The sequence below is a fragment of the Onychomys torridus genome, chromosome 1, assembly GCF_903995425.1.
Source record: "Onychomys torridus chromosome 1, mOncTor1.1, whole genome shotgun sequence".
NCBI classification, from domain to species: Eukaryota; Metazoa; Chordata; class Mammalia; order Rodentia; family Cricetidae; genus Onychomys; species Onychomys torridus.
This window is the reverse complement of record NC_050443.1, coordinates 66,709,250-66,728,697: the sequence shown is the minus strand read 5'-3', so window position 1 is coordinate 66,728,697 and position 19,448 is coordinate 66,709,250. Positions and strand designations below refer to the sequence as shown.

At 36.3% G+C, this 19,448-nt stretch overlaps 1 protein-coding gene across 1 annotated transcript in view; it reads right to left on the bottom strand.

Annotated features, from left to right (window-relative positions):
* Nox4 (NADPH oxidase 4) overlaps nucleotides 1–19,448 on the bottom strand; it is a 136,764-nt gene that overhangs the window by 49,517 nt on the left and 67,799 nt on the right. Inside the window, exon 12 of the mRNA XM_036200337.1 lies at nucleotides 3,607–3,667. Coding sequence (XP_036056230.1) covers nucleotides 3,607–3,667 — 61 coding nt within the window. The remainder of the gene's footprint in view (nucleotides 1–3,606; nucleotides 3,668–19,448) is intronic.

Genomic DNA, 19,448 nt, shown 5'->3' with positions numbered 1-19,448 from the left:
CTTTAAAAAAAGTACCTCCTGATAACCTCTAGGTAGAATCTATTAGGAACATGTGAATAATCATTCAGACAGACTTGAAAACTGTATCTTTGACCTGGCTGTGAGACTCAAAGCTCATCCTCCTATATCCTAGAGCACATGTTTGATACATATTTGATTATTACCCATAATAACCAATTGTTTAAAAACTATCTTCTATTGATGACTAATCACTGGAATTCAATGGTCATAGCAACACCAATCATAGAAAATATTCTCCCAGTCATTCCTTTCTAAAAGTAGCAGATAACTATTTTTATCATAAACTTAGATTCATGTTTACATTGTATGCACATAAATTAATAAACACCTGACACTTCATACACCCAGATATGACTTTTGCTGTCCAAACAATTCAGTCTGCAATTTATTTTACCTCTCTCCTTTGAATAGCCTTTACATGGGGATTTAATGGTAGCACTTGGGTTTATTTGTAATTTTGCAGTAACTAAAAAGCCCTAGCATTCCCTGAGGATCTATTAGCAGTTAATGAGTGCCAGGAAAGGTAATATAATTTTCTTCAGAGGTGAGCCCACTGATGACTTGCTCATGCTCTAAAAAGCCCCCCCATCATGCTCCTACAAACAACTGGAATTAAATTCATTGAGTCACACACAAAAAGATTTTAATGTAGGAAGATGGGTTGTCAGAAAGAAATGTTTCAGTGAGAGACATGGGGATGAAAGGGCAATAAGGAAGAAAACAACTACAATTCATTGTATACAATGTATGAAACTTAAAAAGAAATACAAGCAAATAAAAAAACTGTTTATGATACCACAATTCTGTAAATTTATTAAAACTACTTGAATCAAAAGCAAACTGAGCATTCAAAGTCATTTCTGCTATGTGGTGAATTGTATATTTTTCCTAAATATATTGTCAACAAAGATTAATATAATTTAGTGTGGTTATAGCTAACTTAAAAGGTGAACTACAAATTTAAGAAAGTACTTAACACACACAACACATGTCCGACCTTAGACTTTTCATGAAAAATCAGCAGGATGAAAGCATACCTGCTTTACAGTGACATAGACACAGAGAGATACAACATCAACTCTGCCGTGGATGTTTGTAATTAAAATTGTATTTAACAGTTCTTATAGTGTGGTTAATGTGGCTTTATGTTATCAAAGCTAATCCACAGGGTTCCATTGCCCTTAATTGTCACTTTAGACTCTATAAGTTAACCAACCCATATCTAATGATTATTGCAAACTATAATGGACAATATGAATATTTTGTAATCAAGAATCAATAAAAAGTCATTCTGTGAAACATATAACAGGCACTCTATTTAACGTCTATCTATGACTACCTACCCATTGGTTATTGAATTTGTTCATAGCAAAAATTTAGACTAATTATGTGTGAACACTGTATATATAACACTTTCATTGTGGAAACTCAAAAATCATTTTAAAAATCTACTATTTAAACCACTAAAACAAAAGAGTAAAATGCTGATACTGAAATTATTCCACAATAATCATATCTAGCACAGATATGATAATTTTAGTCAGAATTATAATCAAGATAGTAGTCTAGGATCATACATTTGAAACAGAAATATGATAAATTATAGAAGAGAAACAAAAATACTAATATAATTCCTTTGACTATCTTCAACATCATCATTGCAAGGGGAAAAAAATATCTTGCACACTAGAGGTTTTATGACTCCTCTAAATTTAATGGGTTATTCATGCAACCAGGAGATGCCATCCCTAATGAAAATGCAGACAAGTATGAAACTGGTGTCTCTTCCTCTCCTGCTATGTAGCCGTTTCACTTACATCATATACATTGTGTGTGTGTGTGTGTGTGTGTGTGTGTGTGTGTGTGTGTGTGTGTGTGGTTTCTCTTGGAAAGATCAGTATGAAACAGACCTAAATCTTTTCTTCATTTCCTGTTTACTGCCCATGGTAGAGCATATTTCATCAAAGCAAAGTCATTGCTACAAATCCACAGCAGGGAGCTGGAGAGATGGCTCTGCAAGTAGAAGTGATTGCAGCTCACACCTAGTGACTCCAATCCTAACCTATTTCAGAAGGAAAGAACCTTCTCCCACTAGTTACCCTCTGATTTCCACAGGCACACCATGGCTTATACCCAGCTGCAACGCACACATGAGCGCATGCGCGCGCACGCACACACACACCCACACCCACACACCCACACACACACCCACACCCACACACCATATACACATACACACTAATGAGCAAGCCATATCACTTCTGATGTTCAAATTCTTATCTTTCGCTCTTTGTCACTTCTATACATAGAGCTCTGTTCATAATTTTAATTTTGGAGGAAAACTCAGGGATTTCTGATCTCAGGAGAATTTTCTCATTTTTCCTTCAATAATTGTAATTCTGTTGTTTCCTGGCAGCTAAGTCTCCTTTTGAAATATTGTTTCAACAGTGAGTGACAGAATTATTTAGGGCTTCTCTACATGAATGCTTTGCTCCATCATGTGAGAAATGTCTTCCTTTAGGCTGGACTTAACTCTCTGAGTAGAATGATCTTGCATCACTCTCAGTGTTACAGCACATTTAAGAAGGAGGGCAAAATTGGCACTATTGTATGCTCCCAACGGAGGTAATTAAAATAAATGCTGAAACAATTATTTATTCTAATGAGCTACCAGTGATCAAAAATAACTGAGAAAAAAAACCAAAAAACAAATTCAGACACAACAGCTATCAACAAACTGTCATGAAGCTCTTCCTTACCCTATGAATTAAATTAGATTTTTGTTATTTTCCTATTTGACAGTCCTTTAAAACAACCAAAAGCCACTATTTCCTAAGCAGGCATTTGTCAGGCACTGTGTTGGATCAATGTAATATAATATTAAATAACATCACATTTATCTGTTTTGAACTCAATACAGTACATCTCACAAGTAATAAATGTACTTATTAAATATATGTCTAAGTTATAACCAAAAGACCTGATACTAGAAGTAGCTTCTTTTCTAAAAATGTTATGGAGTTAGAGACATTCAGAAATGTTATTCGAAATTGAGAGTTGTTTTTTCTCAACCCAAAGTGTTTATTTAAAATTTTACATTTCTGTTGTGTGTGTACATTAGTTAGGACATATGTGTGAAGTTCAGAGGGCAACTTGAAAAAGCAGATTCTTTCCTTCTACTAAGTGATTTCTGAGTCTCAAACTTGGGTTCTCAAGCTTGACAGCAAGCACCTGTAACTTCTCAACCCATTTTCTCCTTAAATGTTGATAATTTTGAGGGTCAAACCCACCATGAATTTTTAAAGTCATGATTTGAAGAAATATATTTTAGCATTTGTACTATGGCCAGTAGCAAACCCCATAAATAATGTATTATTTATAATTACTGATATTCCTATTATTCTGATTCCAGAAATAAATCTTACAAGAAAATAATATAGGCATTGAAACTAAATAAGCAAAGAAAGACAATTAAACTGCTCAACATCTCTGCAACTTTCCAAACATTCAAGTATTTATTTTGTTAATACATTTTGCTATGCTCCATTCTTTTCAAGGCATTTAAGGCTTTTAAGTAGTACATACCTGTCCAGTCTCCTACTACTTTAAAGTGGACACCAAATGTTGCTTTGGTTTCAGTAGGACACTGGAAAAAAAATACTGGAATCAATTCAGATAAACTGTTATATTTTAGAAGTATATAATCTGATCCAAACTTTTATTGCAATAACAAGCCCTCCGATCAACAGATAATGGGAAGGAACAGGATAAAATTTATATGATAGAAAGAGCAATGCTATCTGGTCATTAGGGCATCTGAATTTTCTGAAGACCCATAAATAACATACAAAACAGAAAAATACACAAAAAATTTAATAGTATATGGTATGTAACTATTAATCATGTTAAAATATCATTTGAGATAAAATATAGGAGCCACAAGGAAGAATTAATAACTGAAAAATAATCTTTGTGTGTCTTGTTCATAGACACTACATATTTTGCATCGTGACTAATCAAAGAGTGAAAATTTCTAAATAAGGTGTGAATTTTCTATGTCCAATATGGTACTGCTTAAAATACATCTAATATATTTTGTCTTTTAAATTTCAGGAAAAATTTCTGCATGGCAACTGTAGAGCCAAGCGAGTTTCAAAATGGAAGTAAAAAAGATTATTCTGTGGTCCTATATTAAGATAACATGAAAATCACCGAGGCAGTTAAAAAGAGAATTCATGTCAGCTGGTGATGAGAAAATATTTCCCTCATTTTCCAGATCATGAATTATTTATTAAACAATCCCCAAACTTAATATTTTTCATTATTGGGTATTTTTCTCCAATCCATTTGGTAGTGTTAAGCAGCCTTAAGTTACCATAGGATGTAGGCTGCAAACTTTGTGAAACTCATAAAGAAGTATTATCCTAATGACTCTCCTATTGTTTTAGGACTGTTGACTAATGTCCTGTTGCAGAGACTCACACATGAAGGATATATACCTGTTTAATCCCATGAAACTGAAATATAACCTAATGATGATAGATGAAGGTATAACCTAATGATCATCTGCTAGTGACCTCTCAGCTTGAATCAAGTACTGTGCTAACAATTGTGTCTATTTACTCTCATAATAACTTTGAAGAGTGTCTTTCATAAATACAGAAACTAAGCAACTAAACTATAAAAAGAGGAGAGATGGGGAGGGAGGAAGGGAAGGATGGAAAATACTGTGGTATAGATGTAATGTATGAGAGAAGAATAAAAACAAAAATACAAGCCAGAATTTAGACTGGGCCTCTTAGACAGGTTTTAAAAATGCCAAAGCAGTATCTTCATTAAAGCAAAGATATGAAAAAGAGGAGATCATATAAAAATCGAAAGAGTAAGTAGTTAAAAGATACACTCTAAAGATTATGAGAATCTGGGTACAATGTGAAGCAAGGGGGAAATGGTAGAGAGTTAAGGCCCAGAGGAAGGGAAAAATAGCAATAGCTGTAGAGAACATAAGACTGGAGACTGGGTTATTCAACACAACTTCAGGACCTTGGAGCTCACTGAGCCAGTAAATTCATGCTGGTCATTTAAGAATCTCTAGGTGTCCCTCTTCTGTGTTAACGTGTCCACTGGTATCATCCTTGTTTAGTCATGTTTAAGCAGCCATGTTGGTAAGAGTTCATGGGTGTAGCTTCTCTGACATTACTTTGTGACACAATCTTACACCAGCTCCCTGCTTCTCTGGCTCTTACAATTTTCCTACCCCCTCTTCAGCAATGATATCTGACCCTTAGACACAGAAGCTGTGTTGTAGACAGAGAACTACAGGCAACTAAGGAATGTTGAGAGTGGGAAAAACCCCAGGAAGAGCATATAATACCAAATAGTCATCCCTGGAAAAATATACACACAAGTCCATTTATAAGGACTGATTAGGTTATCACATTATAAGGACTGAGCAGGTTATATTGATATATTTAGGAAACACACACACACACACACACACACACACCACACATAGCAACAATTAAAGAAAAAGAGGCCATGAATTTGAAAAGAACAAGGCTGGGGGTATGTGGAAAGAATTGATGGGTGAAAGTAAAGGGACGCAAAAATTGATGTAATTATATTATAAAGTTAAAAATTCATTCCCAGCCCCTCCCCCCAATAAAAGGGAGAAAGAATTCTCTGTGGAGAAGTGCAATAAGGAAGATAAGGATATGACACGGAATTTCCAAACTAATACTTTAAAACTGATTTTTCTGGCAGTATCATTGTTGCTACCAAGAACATGCAAAACAACTGATTTTAAACACTGAAAATACTATTTAGGCATTATTATACTAAATCATGTATTTATGAATTTATGCATCACATTTATAACTGTGATTCTGAATGTTATCTACATTCTAGTTATGAACAACTGTGATGGAAATCTAGTTTTCGTAAGTAAATTTAAAAATAAGCCACTGTCTTTATAAATAACCCACCACTTCTACTTCATAACACAGAAGACTGCATAATAAAACATGGAGCTTACATAAAACAAGAGTCCCAATAGTGTTAGAAGATACCAGTGTGACTATGTGTGTGAGTGTGTTTAGGTGTGTGTGTGCGTGTGACTGTGTGTATGTGTGCACGTGCATGAAATGAGAGTGCAATTGCCCATATGTAGCCTAGATAATGGTATCTGGCCTTTTATCTGTAATTCTCCACTTTATTTTTTTAGACAGTGTATTATCACTGAACTGCAGGTCATCAATTGTCTAGGCCAAGTGGCCAGGAAGCACCCAGAATCTTCCTGTCTCTAATTCCTCCCCAAAGCTAGGGTAACAGAATGTCATGGCTTCTTCTACCTCTTACAAGTGCTAAGGACGAAACTTGGATCTACATGTTTGTGCTGCAAGCACTTTACCCACTAAGCCTATATTCCCAATACCTGAAGCTCATATTCTGATCATCTAAGCACATTTGTTATTTTCTTCATTGTAAACTGTGGGGGAACCTGCCCCTACATTTTCCCCAGGGTACTCTTGAGGAGAGAGGGATAAGAGATATTAGATAGAAAGATACAGAAACACAGGATAGCCTCGGGAGGACCTGGATCAATATCCACTGGCCCTTCCTTTTTCTTCTAAAGGACATTTTATAGAAATGCCAAGAGGTGTAGCAAAAGACCTCCACATAGCACAGCCAAGTGCAGAGCCTTCCAATTACCTGGTAACCACACACGTGGTCAAACAATCCTCTAATGCAGCCCTGCTGGGTAAAAGAAGCTCATATCTCACTAGGAAACTTTTGTAGGCCTCCATAGTAAATGAGAGCTTAGGTAATGAAAAGATAATGCTAGCCAAGGAGAGAGTAGAGTGAGAGGCAAGACATAGATTGCTCCTAGATTCCCAAGTTTACATCCATATTGTGATAACCTCACAATGACTAATTGCTGTGGATATCGCTCTGTATGCTCTGAATGTGTTGCTCTGATTAGTTAATAAATAAAATGCTGATTGGCCAGTAGCCAGGCAGGAAGTATAGGCAGGACAAGCAGAGACGAGAATTCTGGAACAGGAAGGCTGAGACAGGAGTCACCAGACAGACACAGAGGACAAGAGATGTAAAAGTACCGGTAAGCCACAAGCCATGTGGCAACTTATAGATTAATAGAAATGAGTTAATTTAAGATATAAGAACTAGACAGCAAGAAGCCTGCCACAGCCATACATTTTATAAGAATATAAGTCTTTATGTGTTTATTTGGGTCTGAGCGGCTGCGGGCCAAGGAAGGACTGGAGAAAACTCCAGCTACAAATTATAAACGAATATACACATTTTCTTAATATTCATATTTGTCTAATCTTCTTTCATTGACTACACAATAGAAGATATTTACAAATGATGCTTAATATTAGGGTTCAGAAGATACTGTAAACCCATTTCTCTCAAATGCTGGCAATTTCAGATATAGATTTGGTTCTGAATTAATAAAATGTGGTAGCAGTTCTATAAAATTTTTATAAATAATGTCTTATAGATCACTCAAATTCCTTAAAGTTCAAATAAAAAAATAGAGGTTAACCCAACTTACACCTGAGCATATTGCCCATATTTGAAAAAATAATGTACAGACTAGCTACATGTGTGGTATGACAAAATTAATGAAGATCATTTAATTATATTCCACTATCTTTTCATAAACAACATGCAGAGTCATTAATATTGCCTGAAGAGGTATGCTCATTCTTAAGTGACTTCTCATGGATTCATAAATTGGTTTTTTAAAAGTCTCAAGGGGAAGAAATAATGAAGAACTGACAAGGATATATTTCCTAGAAAACTAATAAAGCAATATGCTTAATAAAATTTCCATTACAATGTTTCAGAAAATTATTTGTGGTTAGATTCATAATAAAAATAAAAAGCTCACATTAATTATTGGAATATATAAAATTTCCAGGAAGATATATACCAAGTGATTAATAACATAAAATCCTTGGTAGTAAAATTTAAAAGAGACAATGAGAATATTAAGTAACTTCATACATACTTTTAAAAAATGTATTAAACACCTCTACTATAATGAAAATTTCAAAATACTTCAAGAGTTTAAGTAAAAGTTTAAGTGTAAAGATTGCATCACAAAGTCCTCCTAGATACAAAGATGAAAGCTTGGCTCATGTTGATCTTAACATAAATAGTAAATATGTATTACTTAAGATTAAGATAAGAGAATAAAAAAGTGCTAGAATTGCCAATTTGGGCTTCAGTAGTAGGTCTGCACCCTTACTTTGATAAACTGGAGACAACAGATCTTTTCTTTCTATTTGTTTGATAAGGCATTGGACTTTTAACATGAACAATTTGCAGTGGCATAAAAATATATCTATTTTAGAAACATAATATAAAATCATGTCTCTATGCATGTATTTATTAAACATAAAAAGTTTAAGAGATAATACTTTTGTTTTTAAATAAAAAAACTTGAAATGAAAGATGATTAAAATTTATATCTAAATTTTATATCTAAAGTTTTGGTGTAACCAAATCTGGTAAATCAGACAAAATGGTCACAAATCACAAATGATCCCAAAGATGTTCTTTAATCATTTTTGTAATCTGTTTCTGTGACCAGTTTTGATTGTCTAGCTCTGTTCTCCCATTTTGTTTACTGTCCGCTAGATAGTTCATTCTAAATTGAATTTAGCTGAAATTGTTATTACCTTACTTTGTAAATGATATTTTTTTTTCAATTCTCATATATCTGGACATGGAACCAAATTATTTACAGAGTAACACCATAATATCATAGTAATATCACATATTCATTCTGGTTCACAGATTCAATCAAGTTTCAAGTCCTATAAAATAAGTTTCCAAAAGAAAATGTCTGATCACAGCAATCTCATATTGATTTTTTTTCTATATGGAAAAGCACTAGTGTTGATCAAAGTCTTGATTCCCAGCTGGTGATGCTACTTGAGTAACTGGATAAAGAAGGCAATAACTGTATCAACTGCTTAATCCACTGATGAGTGCATGGCTGGATGAGTTATGACTAGACAGGACAAGTTAGAGAAACTAGAGAACTGGAGGCCTAATGCTGAAGGGTATGCTCTGTCCCCAGAGGTTCCTCTCAGACATTCTCTGCTTACTGTCCACTGGAAAGTGAACATTCTGCTCTTCCATGTCATTATATTATACCATGATGCCCCACCACAAACAAGTTAACTGACCATAGGCTGAAAGCTCTGTATTGCTAAGCCCGAATAAACCTTTCCATTTGTTATCTTCTTTGCTATTATGTCAAAGTAAGGAAAAGCTGAATAAATACTATCCAAATTCTATCTAATGGTTAAAGGCCAAATACAGTTGTTCCCATTATTTTGATCTCTATATTGTGTAAATCAGTTTCACTATTTTAATTCAACAAAACCAACTGTGAACATCTAAAAAATTTTCTTGCCCCTATCTACTCACAGTCTGCTCATTTATAATAACTTATTTTCCATTCTGCTATTGACTCCTGGAACCTCTTTGAGACTTATCTAAACACCATCAATTCATTAGAACAGTCTGAATTCCTTTATCAATAAAATTCCTCACTTCTCTGAACCTAAAAGTATTTGTACAGTTTTTGTGCTCCCTTGTGACAGTGTGGGTTATTTTCTATACCATGTTCACATGAATAAATTGAAAAAAATGTCTAGAAATCAAAAACTAGTTCAAAATCATTGTTCTATGTTCTAAAATCTATAGCATATTATACATACAAGATGTAAGGTTGAAATGAATATTAGTTGAATACAGTATCACTTGAGTAAAATATTAGAGAATGAAGCTATAAGGAAGTATGGATTTTAAAAGTATGTCATTTTTGCATCATTTATTCATACTCTAAGCACAAACTGATTGGTATTCCAACATATTTAAGATACTGTGATAGGAGCTCATAAAATTTCACAAATAAGTAATGTTCAAATAGCATGAGAGGAGACAATGAGTCAAGAGCACAGAGCCCCTCACATTAATGCAGCATAGTGATGCTAAATATTTCCCTAAATATAAAATGTTACTATTTACTTGAAAATAAATAGAAAAAAAATAAAGTGTGTTTTGTTTTAATTTGGAAAAGTTATACTTACTATTAAATATAAAATTCCAAGAAAAATATGTAAGTAGAATTTTTGTTAACTTAGGTTGAAAGTATACTTTTGTTTATGTTATGTTGGGCTGGAGAGATGGCTCAGCCATTAAAGGCTAGGCTCATAACTGAAAATATTTATGTCACGTTCCTTACAATAAAAACTGGGGGGTGGAAAGATGGCCCAGTGGATGAAAATCCTTGCTGCTTATTCATATAACGTAGGTTCAGTTCCTAGCACCTACATGATGGCTCACAACCAACTGTAACTGTAGATTCAGGGGATCTAATGCCCCCTTCTGTTCTTTAAGCACACCAGGCACTCAACTAGTACACAAACATACATGGAGGGAAAACAGTCATACATATAAAATAAATAAATCTTAACAAGTATAAGAAGAAAACAAATATTAAAACACCAGCTTAAGGTTACAAACATATAATCCTGAAAATAAAACAAGGGATATACACAGAACATATCTGACACATTTTTGAAAGGTGCAATGTGGTGAGATAGTAGTTTGGGAAATGAATGAGAAAATATATGAAACTAAAATTTCCCTGTATATAAGAAGGCAGCACCATGAGAAGCAAGTCTATCTTTCCAAAACACTGGAGATCTTGGCCCACAACTTCTGCAGCTTTACCAGAGGTCAGGCTGATCCTGGGGACTCCAGGATCAGACACCCCATACAGCCTGGTAACAAGCTAACATTCCCTAAAGCTTGCCCAACAATGCCAGACTGCACCTGGGCTCCATATTCCAGTCCACAACTTCAGGCAGAACACTTCTGCTTTAATGGAGGCCAGGCCTGATCCAGGAACTCAAGTTAAGACACTGCCCACAGCCCACTAACACTCCTTAAAGCCCACCTAACATCCCACAACAGCACCAACTCCCCTGGATTCCATATCCCAGCCCACAACCTCAGCAGAAAACTTTCGCTATACCGGAGGCCATACCATATTAGGAATTCCAGAGACCAAGAACCTTTGAGGCCACATGGGTACTTTGAAACACAAAGGTAACATCAGCACCCCAAACCCCAGAAGTCATGTATAGGAGAGCATGGAGGCTGGCAGGTGGGGGAACAGCAGAGAGAAATCCTACTGGACCTGAAGACTCCCTGGTAAATACAAATGCTGGCCACTTTGGCCAGAAGACCAGACAAGAAAAACCAAGGAACAAAACATCCAACCAGCAAAGACAAACCAAGGAATGCATAGACCTATACTCATCCCAAAACAAGATGCCCAAATACCAACATAAGAACACAATTAACAACATAAAAACCGTAAGGGAAATATAGAACCACCAGAGCCCAGCTATCAAACAAGAACAAGAACCCAACACAGCTGAAGGATAATAGAGTTCCTTAATGAGGAAATGGAAAAAAAAATAAAAAAACAAAAACAATAAAACCAAAAACAAAACAAACAAACAAAAAACCCTCTAAGAAGTTTAGGGAGGAAAAGACCAAGAGAAAAAAAAAAAAGAAAAATTGGAGGAAATCAATATACCCCTTAAATAATGCCATGAAATCCAAGAAAAAGCAAACAAACAAGTAAAGGAAACTGTTCAAGACCTGAAAGTGGACATAGAAGTAATAAAGCAAACACAAACGAAGGGAATTCTGGAAATGGAAAATCTGAGTAAGTGAACAGGAACTACAGATGCAAGCATCACCAAAGATGGAAGAAACTCAGGCATTGAAGATATGATAGAAGAAATACATTCATCAATCAAAGAAAATGTTAAATCTAAAACCTTCCTCATACAAAACACTAGGTAAATCTGGGACAGTATGAAAGAACACACATAAGCATAATAGGAATAGGAGAATGAGAAGAATTCTAGTTCAAAAGTTCAGAAATATTCAACAAAATCACAGAAGAAAGTTTTCCTAACCTAAAGAACAACATGCCTATAAAAGTACAAGAAGCTTACAGAACACCAAATAGTTTGGGCCAGAAGGAAAGTTCCTACACCACACAATAATCAAATCACTAAACATACAGAAGAATGAAAGAATATTAAATGCTTTAAATAAAAAAAGGCCAAGTAAGAAATAAAGGCAGACCTATCAGAATCACACTTGACTTGTCAATGGAGAATTGAAAAGACAGAAGGGCATGGACAGATGACTTGCAGACCCTAAGAGACCATGGATGTCACCCCAGACTACTATACCAAACAAAACATCCAATCACCATAGATGGATGAAACAAGATATCTTATGACAAATTCAAATTTAAACAATATCTATCCATAAAACCAGTCTTACAGAAGGTAAGGTAATAACAACCTTCACAATAGCCACAAGTAATATAAAATATATTGGTGTAACTCTAACCAAGCAAGTTATGACTTGTATGGCAAGAACTTCAAGTCTTTGAAAAAAGAAAGTGAAGAAGATATAAAAAGATGGAAAGATCTCCCATGCTCATGGACTGGTAGGATTAAATAGTAAAAAATGAGCATCTTACCCAAAGCAATCTACAGATTCAAACAATTCCCATCAAAATTCCAACACAGGTTTATTTTTATTTATTTATTTATTTATTTATTTATTTATTTATTTATTTATTGTAGAATTTGAAAGAACAATACGCAACTTCATGTGGAAAAAGAAAAATACAGGATAGCTAAAACAATCCCATAAAATAAAAGAACTGCTAGAGGCATCATCATCTCTGATTTCAAGCTATACTAAAGGGCTATAGTAATAGAAAATGCAGTGTATTGGTTTAAAAATAGACAGGGCGATCAATGGAACTGAATTGAAGACTTAGATATAAATCCACATACCTTGGACACATAATTTTTGATAAAGAAGCAAGTAATATATAATGGGAAAAAAGAAAGCATTCAACAAATGGTGATCATCTAACTGGATGTCAGCATGTAGAAGAATGCAAACAGATTCATATCTCTTACCCTGAACTCAAGTACAAGTGGATCAAAGACCTCAATAGAAAGCCAGATATATTGAACTTGACAAAAGAGAAAGTGAGAAATAGCCTTAAATGTATTTGGGACAGGACAACTTACTGGAAAGAACACCAATCATGCAAAACTAAGATCAATAATTAATAAATGAGACTTCATAAAATTGAAAAGCTTATGTAAGACAAAGGACATCATCAATAAGACAAAAAATAAGAAACACAAACAAACAAAACAGCTTACAGAATGGGAAAAGATCTCCACCAAGCACACATCTGAAGAAGGTTGATCTCCAAAATATAAAGAACTCAAGAAACTAGACATCACAAAACCAAATAATCCAATTTTTAAAAAAAATGGGGTGCAGATTCAAACAGAGAATTCTCAAAAGAATCTCAAACGCTGAGAAGCACTTAAAGAAATGTTCAACATCCTTAGCATCAGGAAATGCAAATCAAAATGACTCTGAGATTCTATCTTACACCTGTCAGAATGGCTAAGATCAAAAGCACAAGTGACAGCTCATGCTGGAGAGGAATTGGAACAAGGACATTACAAACTTGTACAGCCCCTGTGGAAATCAATATGGCGGTTTCTCAGAAAATTGGGAATTGACCTACCTCAACACCAAGCTATACCACTCTTGGGCATATATTCAAAGGATAGTCTACCATACCATAAAGACACTTGCTCAACTATGTTCATAGCAGCTTTATTTTTAATAGCCAGAAAAATGAAAACAACCTAGAAGTCCTTCAACTAAAGAATGGGTAAAGAAAATGTATTACATTTACACAATAGAGTATAACTCATCTGTTAAAAAAAACAGCATCAGTAAATTTGCTGGCAAATGGATGGAATGAGAAAAGATCATCCTGAGTGAGGTAACTCAGACGTAGAAAGACAAACATTTAAGTACTCACTTATAGGTGAATATTAGCCATAAAGTAAAGGATGACCATGCTACAATCCACAGACCAACAGAAGCTAAGAAGGAAGGCTCAAGGGAGGCCACATGAATCTCACTGTGAAGGAGAAATAGAAGAGGCATCACAGGTGGACTGGGCAGGGGGTTGGATAGGGGGTGGGCATGGGAACTGGAGGGATCAGGTAGGGGGAGGATGGAAAAAGAGAGTACTGGGAGAGACAATTGGAATCAGAGGCATTTCTGGGGTGAGCTGGAACTATAGTGCAATGGAAACACACAGGTATCTATAAGGGTGCCCATATCTAAGACCATATCCCAGCCATGGGGAATATGGAACCTGGATTGACCATCTCCTGTAACCAGGCAAGACTTCAAGTGGAGGAATTGGGACCCCAACCCAGATACATAACAATTTGCGGTGATCACAAGATATGCTAGGGTAAAAGCAGCATAGAAATTATGGGAGTGGCCAAACAATGCCTGGTCCACCCTGAGGCCCATACCATGAGACGCAGTCTACCCCTGACACCGCCTGGAGGGTCAGGACTTAGTGGCTGGGAAGCCTAGAGACCTAGGATATAACCAAACATGACTGCAAAAAAAAAAAAAAAAATTCAATAAAATGCAGCCTAATGATATTCTGCTATACTCATAGATTGTTGCCTAGCCCAGTTGTCATCAGAGAGGGTTCACCCTGCAACTGATGGAAACATATAGAGACCCAAACATTAGGTCAACCTCAGGGATTCCTGTGAAAGACAGGGAGGAAGGATAATAGGAGTCAGAAGGGCCAAGGACACCACAAGGAAACTCACAGGATCAACTAACCTGGGCTCATAGGAGCTCACAGAGACTAAACAGACAACCAGAGAGATTGCATGGGAATGACCAAAGCCTCTGTACATGTGTTACAGTTACATAGCTTGGATTTCTTCTGGGATTCCTAACAGTGGCAGCAGGGGCTGCTCCAACATGTCACCTGGTTTTGGGAACCCTTTTCTCCTACTGGGTTGCCTCGTCCAGCCTTAATAGGAGAGGAGATGCCTAGTATTACTGCAAATTGATATGCCCTGGCAGCTGATATACATGGGAGGCCTGCCCTTTTCTGAAGAGAAAAGAGGAAAGGATGGGCTGGGGAGAGCAGAGGTTGGGGGATGTAGGGCTGGGAGGAGAGGAGGGAGGGAGGGGAAAATGTGATTAGGCTGAGAAAAGATTAATTAACAACAACAAAACAAAACAAAACAAAAACACTGGAGAATCTCAGATCTCAGAGGAAGGAAGCAAGAACTTGAGTTCAAAGATGTTTAGAAGTTCCTACTTATATTTATATATAAGTTTATCTCTATCAAGATTTACTGCACCCAGAGGAAAAAAAAATCAGACTAGTACCTAAGGCAAGCAGAGGCAAAACACACTGGACTACTCTGGTTCTGTTATTAATGGTCCATTTAGAGCAAAGAGTAAGCTGCCATTCAAGTATTGAATAAATAAGGCAAGCATACTGCATGTGATTTCCAAATACCATGACTAAAACTGAGTTTTATAAATTCCCATCATAACCTTGACCTCAGTCCAGGATTATCTATCTTAGTTAATAGTATTTTAATTGTTTAGGCAGAAACTTAGGTACGAAGCTTGAATTCTTCACATTTAAAATCCATTCTCTGGGAAAAAAAAACAAGTCGTGATCATATCAACTTCAAAATGGATTCAGAAGCCGATCCCTCTCACCATCTCTAATGTCACCATTATGGTCAAAGACCTCCACTAGATGACTGAACAGACTTCTAACTGCAATTTCTGTTTCTGCTCTTGCTCCTTTGCCTACTCTTAATGTAGCAAATAGAATCTGCTCAAAAGGAAGCCACAGAGCCAAGGGAGGCCTGCCCTTTCTGAACGGAGAGGAGTCAGTGGGTGAGGGGATGGAGAAGAGGTGGGGATGGGAGGAGGGAGGGAGGGGAACTGCATTTGGGATGTAAAATAAATGAATAAATTTAATTAATAATAAAAAGTAAGCCATAGCACATCGTTTCTCAATTTTGAGTCTTCATTGGATGCTTTAATCTGTCAATGTAGAGGAGAATACCTTAAATGTCTGGGAAACACTTAGAGATGTGAATGTCAGAGCTGAAAACACAGATGGGTCACCAGAGAACTATGTGCATCTGTAAAGTAATAGGGGTACTGGGAATCGACAACAGCACATCTTGATATTTAGAGCTCATGGGGATGAAAGAGAGAATAAAAAAAACGAGACTGAATCAAAGCAGTCAAAGAATGAGAAACTGATGTCCTGGAAACAAAATGAAAAATATTAAAAGTGTTTCAATAAAATAATCAGCACTGGACCTCTGGAGAGCACTAAGTGCTGGAAAATGGTCATGGTATTTAGCAGTAAGAGGTCATTGTGCATCTTGGAATTATCTTCAAGGAGTGCTGCTGTGGACAACTAGGAGGGTAAGTAACATAGAGAGGAGAAAGTCTGGAGAGCTGAGGCATGGAGCCCAGAGCTGAGAAAGAGTATTTTCATCCTTTTCTCCTTGATACCAGAGGTGAAAGAAGTATCAAAACTATGGACTGAGTCAAGCAGTAGTGGCACACACCTTTAATCCCAGCACTGGGGAGGAAGAAACAGGAGGGTCTCTGTGAGTTTGAGGCCAGCCTGGTCTACAGAGCAAGTTTCAGGACAGCCAGGGCTATTACACAGAAAAACTCTGCCTCAAAATGAAATAAAATAAAATAAAAACTATTGATTGAATAAATCAAATTAATATTAACCAGTCTATTTGTTCTGAACATGGTACATTATTTAAATCACATTTATCACAGAGGCTATTGTTGGCCTCTGAGGAAACATTTCTTTCTTTTCTCCTGGAAGACAGCCAAAGGACAGGAGTTAGATGATATTTAATTCTCAAAAAGCCATTTTGTTGGGTTCCTTGGATACCAATAACTGTCTGTGATTTTCACCACTGTGCCTAGAATACATAACGACACATTGTTCCTGGCAATCTACCTTCTCCTCCATCTCAGTCTCTAAAGCAAGGGAACTGTGAACACAAAAGTAAGGCAAGTTTTAAGAGCTAAGTAGATGAGATTAAGAACAACAAGGAAGTAGCTGACATAAAGTTACTAATTACATTTAATCACACAAAATTTAGTAATTGATAAATATACAATTGTCTTACTTTCTTTAATAAAATAAAAGCTTCCCAAAGTAACTGTCTGAAAGATGAAAGGCATGTGTAGTTGGAGAGCTTCTCTCCAGGTTCCACCAAGCCCCCGCGGTCCCACAACCCACGTATAAAATAATCATACAGACACTTATATTATATAAACTGCTTGGCCATTAGCTCAGGCCTACCATTGTCTAGCTCTTACTCTTATATTTAGCCCATTTTTGTTAGTCTATACTTTGTCACATGGCTTGTGGCTTACCAGTACCTTACATCTTGTCATGGTGGCGGCTGGCAGTGTCTCTCTCCACCCAGCCTTCCACCTCCCAGAATTCTCTTCTCTCTTGTCCTGCCTATACTTCCTGCCTGGCCACTGGTCAATCAGAACTTTATTTACACAGAGCGATATCCACAGCAGGCATGCGGCATAAAAACAATGGAAGAGCAGGCACGCTATGTGAAAGCACGGACAGAAACAGGAGCACCACTCATGGAAACATATGAAATCAAGTTACTCAAGCTTAAAAAATAATGACTCATACAATTTAAATAACAGATGTCAGAAAAGCATGCTGATTTCTAAGTAAAAGTAATACTGAAAGGACATGGAGTTATTCATATATACTTTAATGAGTTAATCCTGAAAAGGAAAATTGTGCATTGTTTCTACAATCAAGAATTCATAAAAAGAATCAAGAGGTAAGCATCTACCTCAGCAAAAAATGAAGAGATGTTACATTTTGTCGTAAGTATAACCTCTCATGCTTTCGCAATACTTGGCTTTTGAAAACTCATTTCTTATTTTGTTTGTTTGTTTTTTTAATTAGAAAAAAAAGCAACCATACTATGAATTTTGGCAAAAAAAAAAAAAGAAGAAAGAAAAAGTAAACATTTGATCATTACAAAATACAGCTGGGAAACACTTGCCAAGATTCACTGGGTAGCTCAGGAACAAAGTGTAAAATTCTATATAGGTATAAAGTCAACGAAGGTCCAAAGTGGGGGAAAAATCATGAAACTTGATTCCTGGTTATAGCTTTTGTTATCAATTACATTCCATAATGACTTTGGATTTTTTTTTTTATTTTTGACCCTTCAAATGCAACTTGGACAAGAGATGGTGAAGGTTATATATATTAATTAATGGGATTTCTAAAGAGGGAATTACTTTGCCAAAGAATATTGTTTTGAGATGAACTTTGTGACTGAGCTGCTCTTCTGTCCAGATTTTCCACTTCCTTTCACCAATCCCAACTTTCACTGAGAGCAGTCAGTGACTCTCCCAGCTGTGGAGATGGCTTTCTATTGGCCCTTTTCCCAGAAACTGATATTCACTCAAAAAGTTCCTGCCTCATCCATGTCTAATTTCCTTGTCCTGGAGGGATCTCAAATTCAGGGACAGGTCAATTAGGAGATGAGTTCTGGGCCCCCGACTTCAAGACAGGACAACTGTGAAATAACACTTCATCTGAAGAGCTCTTGTTAGCCAATTTGAGATCCCTTCTGTTACTCTACCACCCTGCTCAAGTGCTGGCTGCCTTCTTATCTATCAAGCCTTCCTGGAGACTGTCCCAAGCACAATTCCCAGCAAACTAACCCCAGTCCCTATCACGCTTTACAATTTTTTTCTTTTGCATTTATCCAATTTTCTTGTCAAATGTTTTCATTATTGTACTATTTTATTTTTGTCTTTTTCGTCTTCCCCCTCTCCTTAATATTCTCCCCAATATTCTGCTATTTCTCTTGTTTTATTTCTCTTGTTCCCCCTGCATTTCCTTCTATCCCAGGCCCCTCCTGTGACCTCCACATTCACACTGAAGTCTTTGAATTTCATAGCATGCTGTAACCTATGTTTGCTGTTTTTTTATTTCCCTTTAGGGTTCATGGTGGTGGATTAGGGAGGTTGAATTAATTTTAAGTATGACTCAACATATTGTTGGATTTTGTGTTATGGTCCCAGCTTGTCTTTTCTTTTTTCTTCTCTGATTGGTTCTGGGAACAGAAACTCCAGAGTAGGTTGCTTTACTGGGACGATGGATCTTATTTTAGAGTACCTGATGTTTTGGCAAAGGACCAGTGTTCAGTTCCCAGCACCAATGTCAAGTGGCTCAAATTCACTTATAACTTCAGGTTCAGTGGATCTGACCCCTCTGGCACATCTATAGATACATTCATCACCACACAGTGGATGGACAGACATACACACACACACACACACACACACACACACACACACACACACAC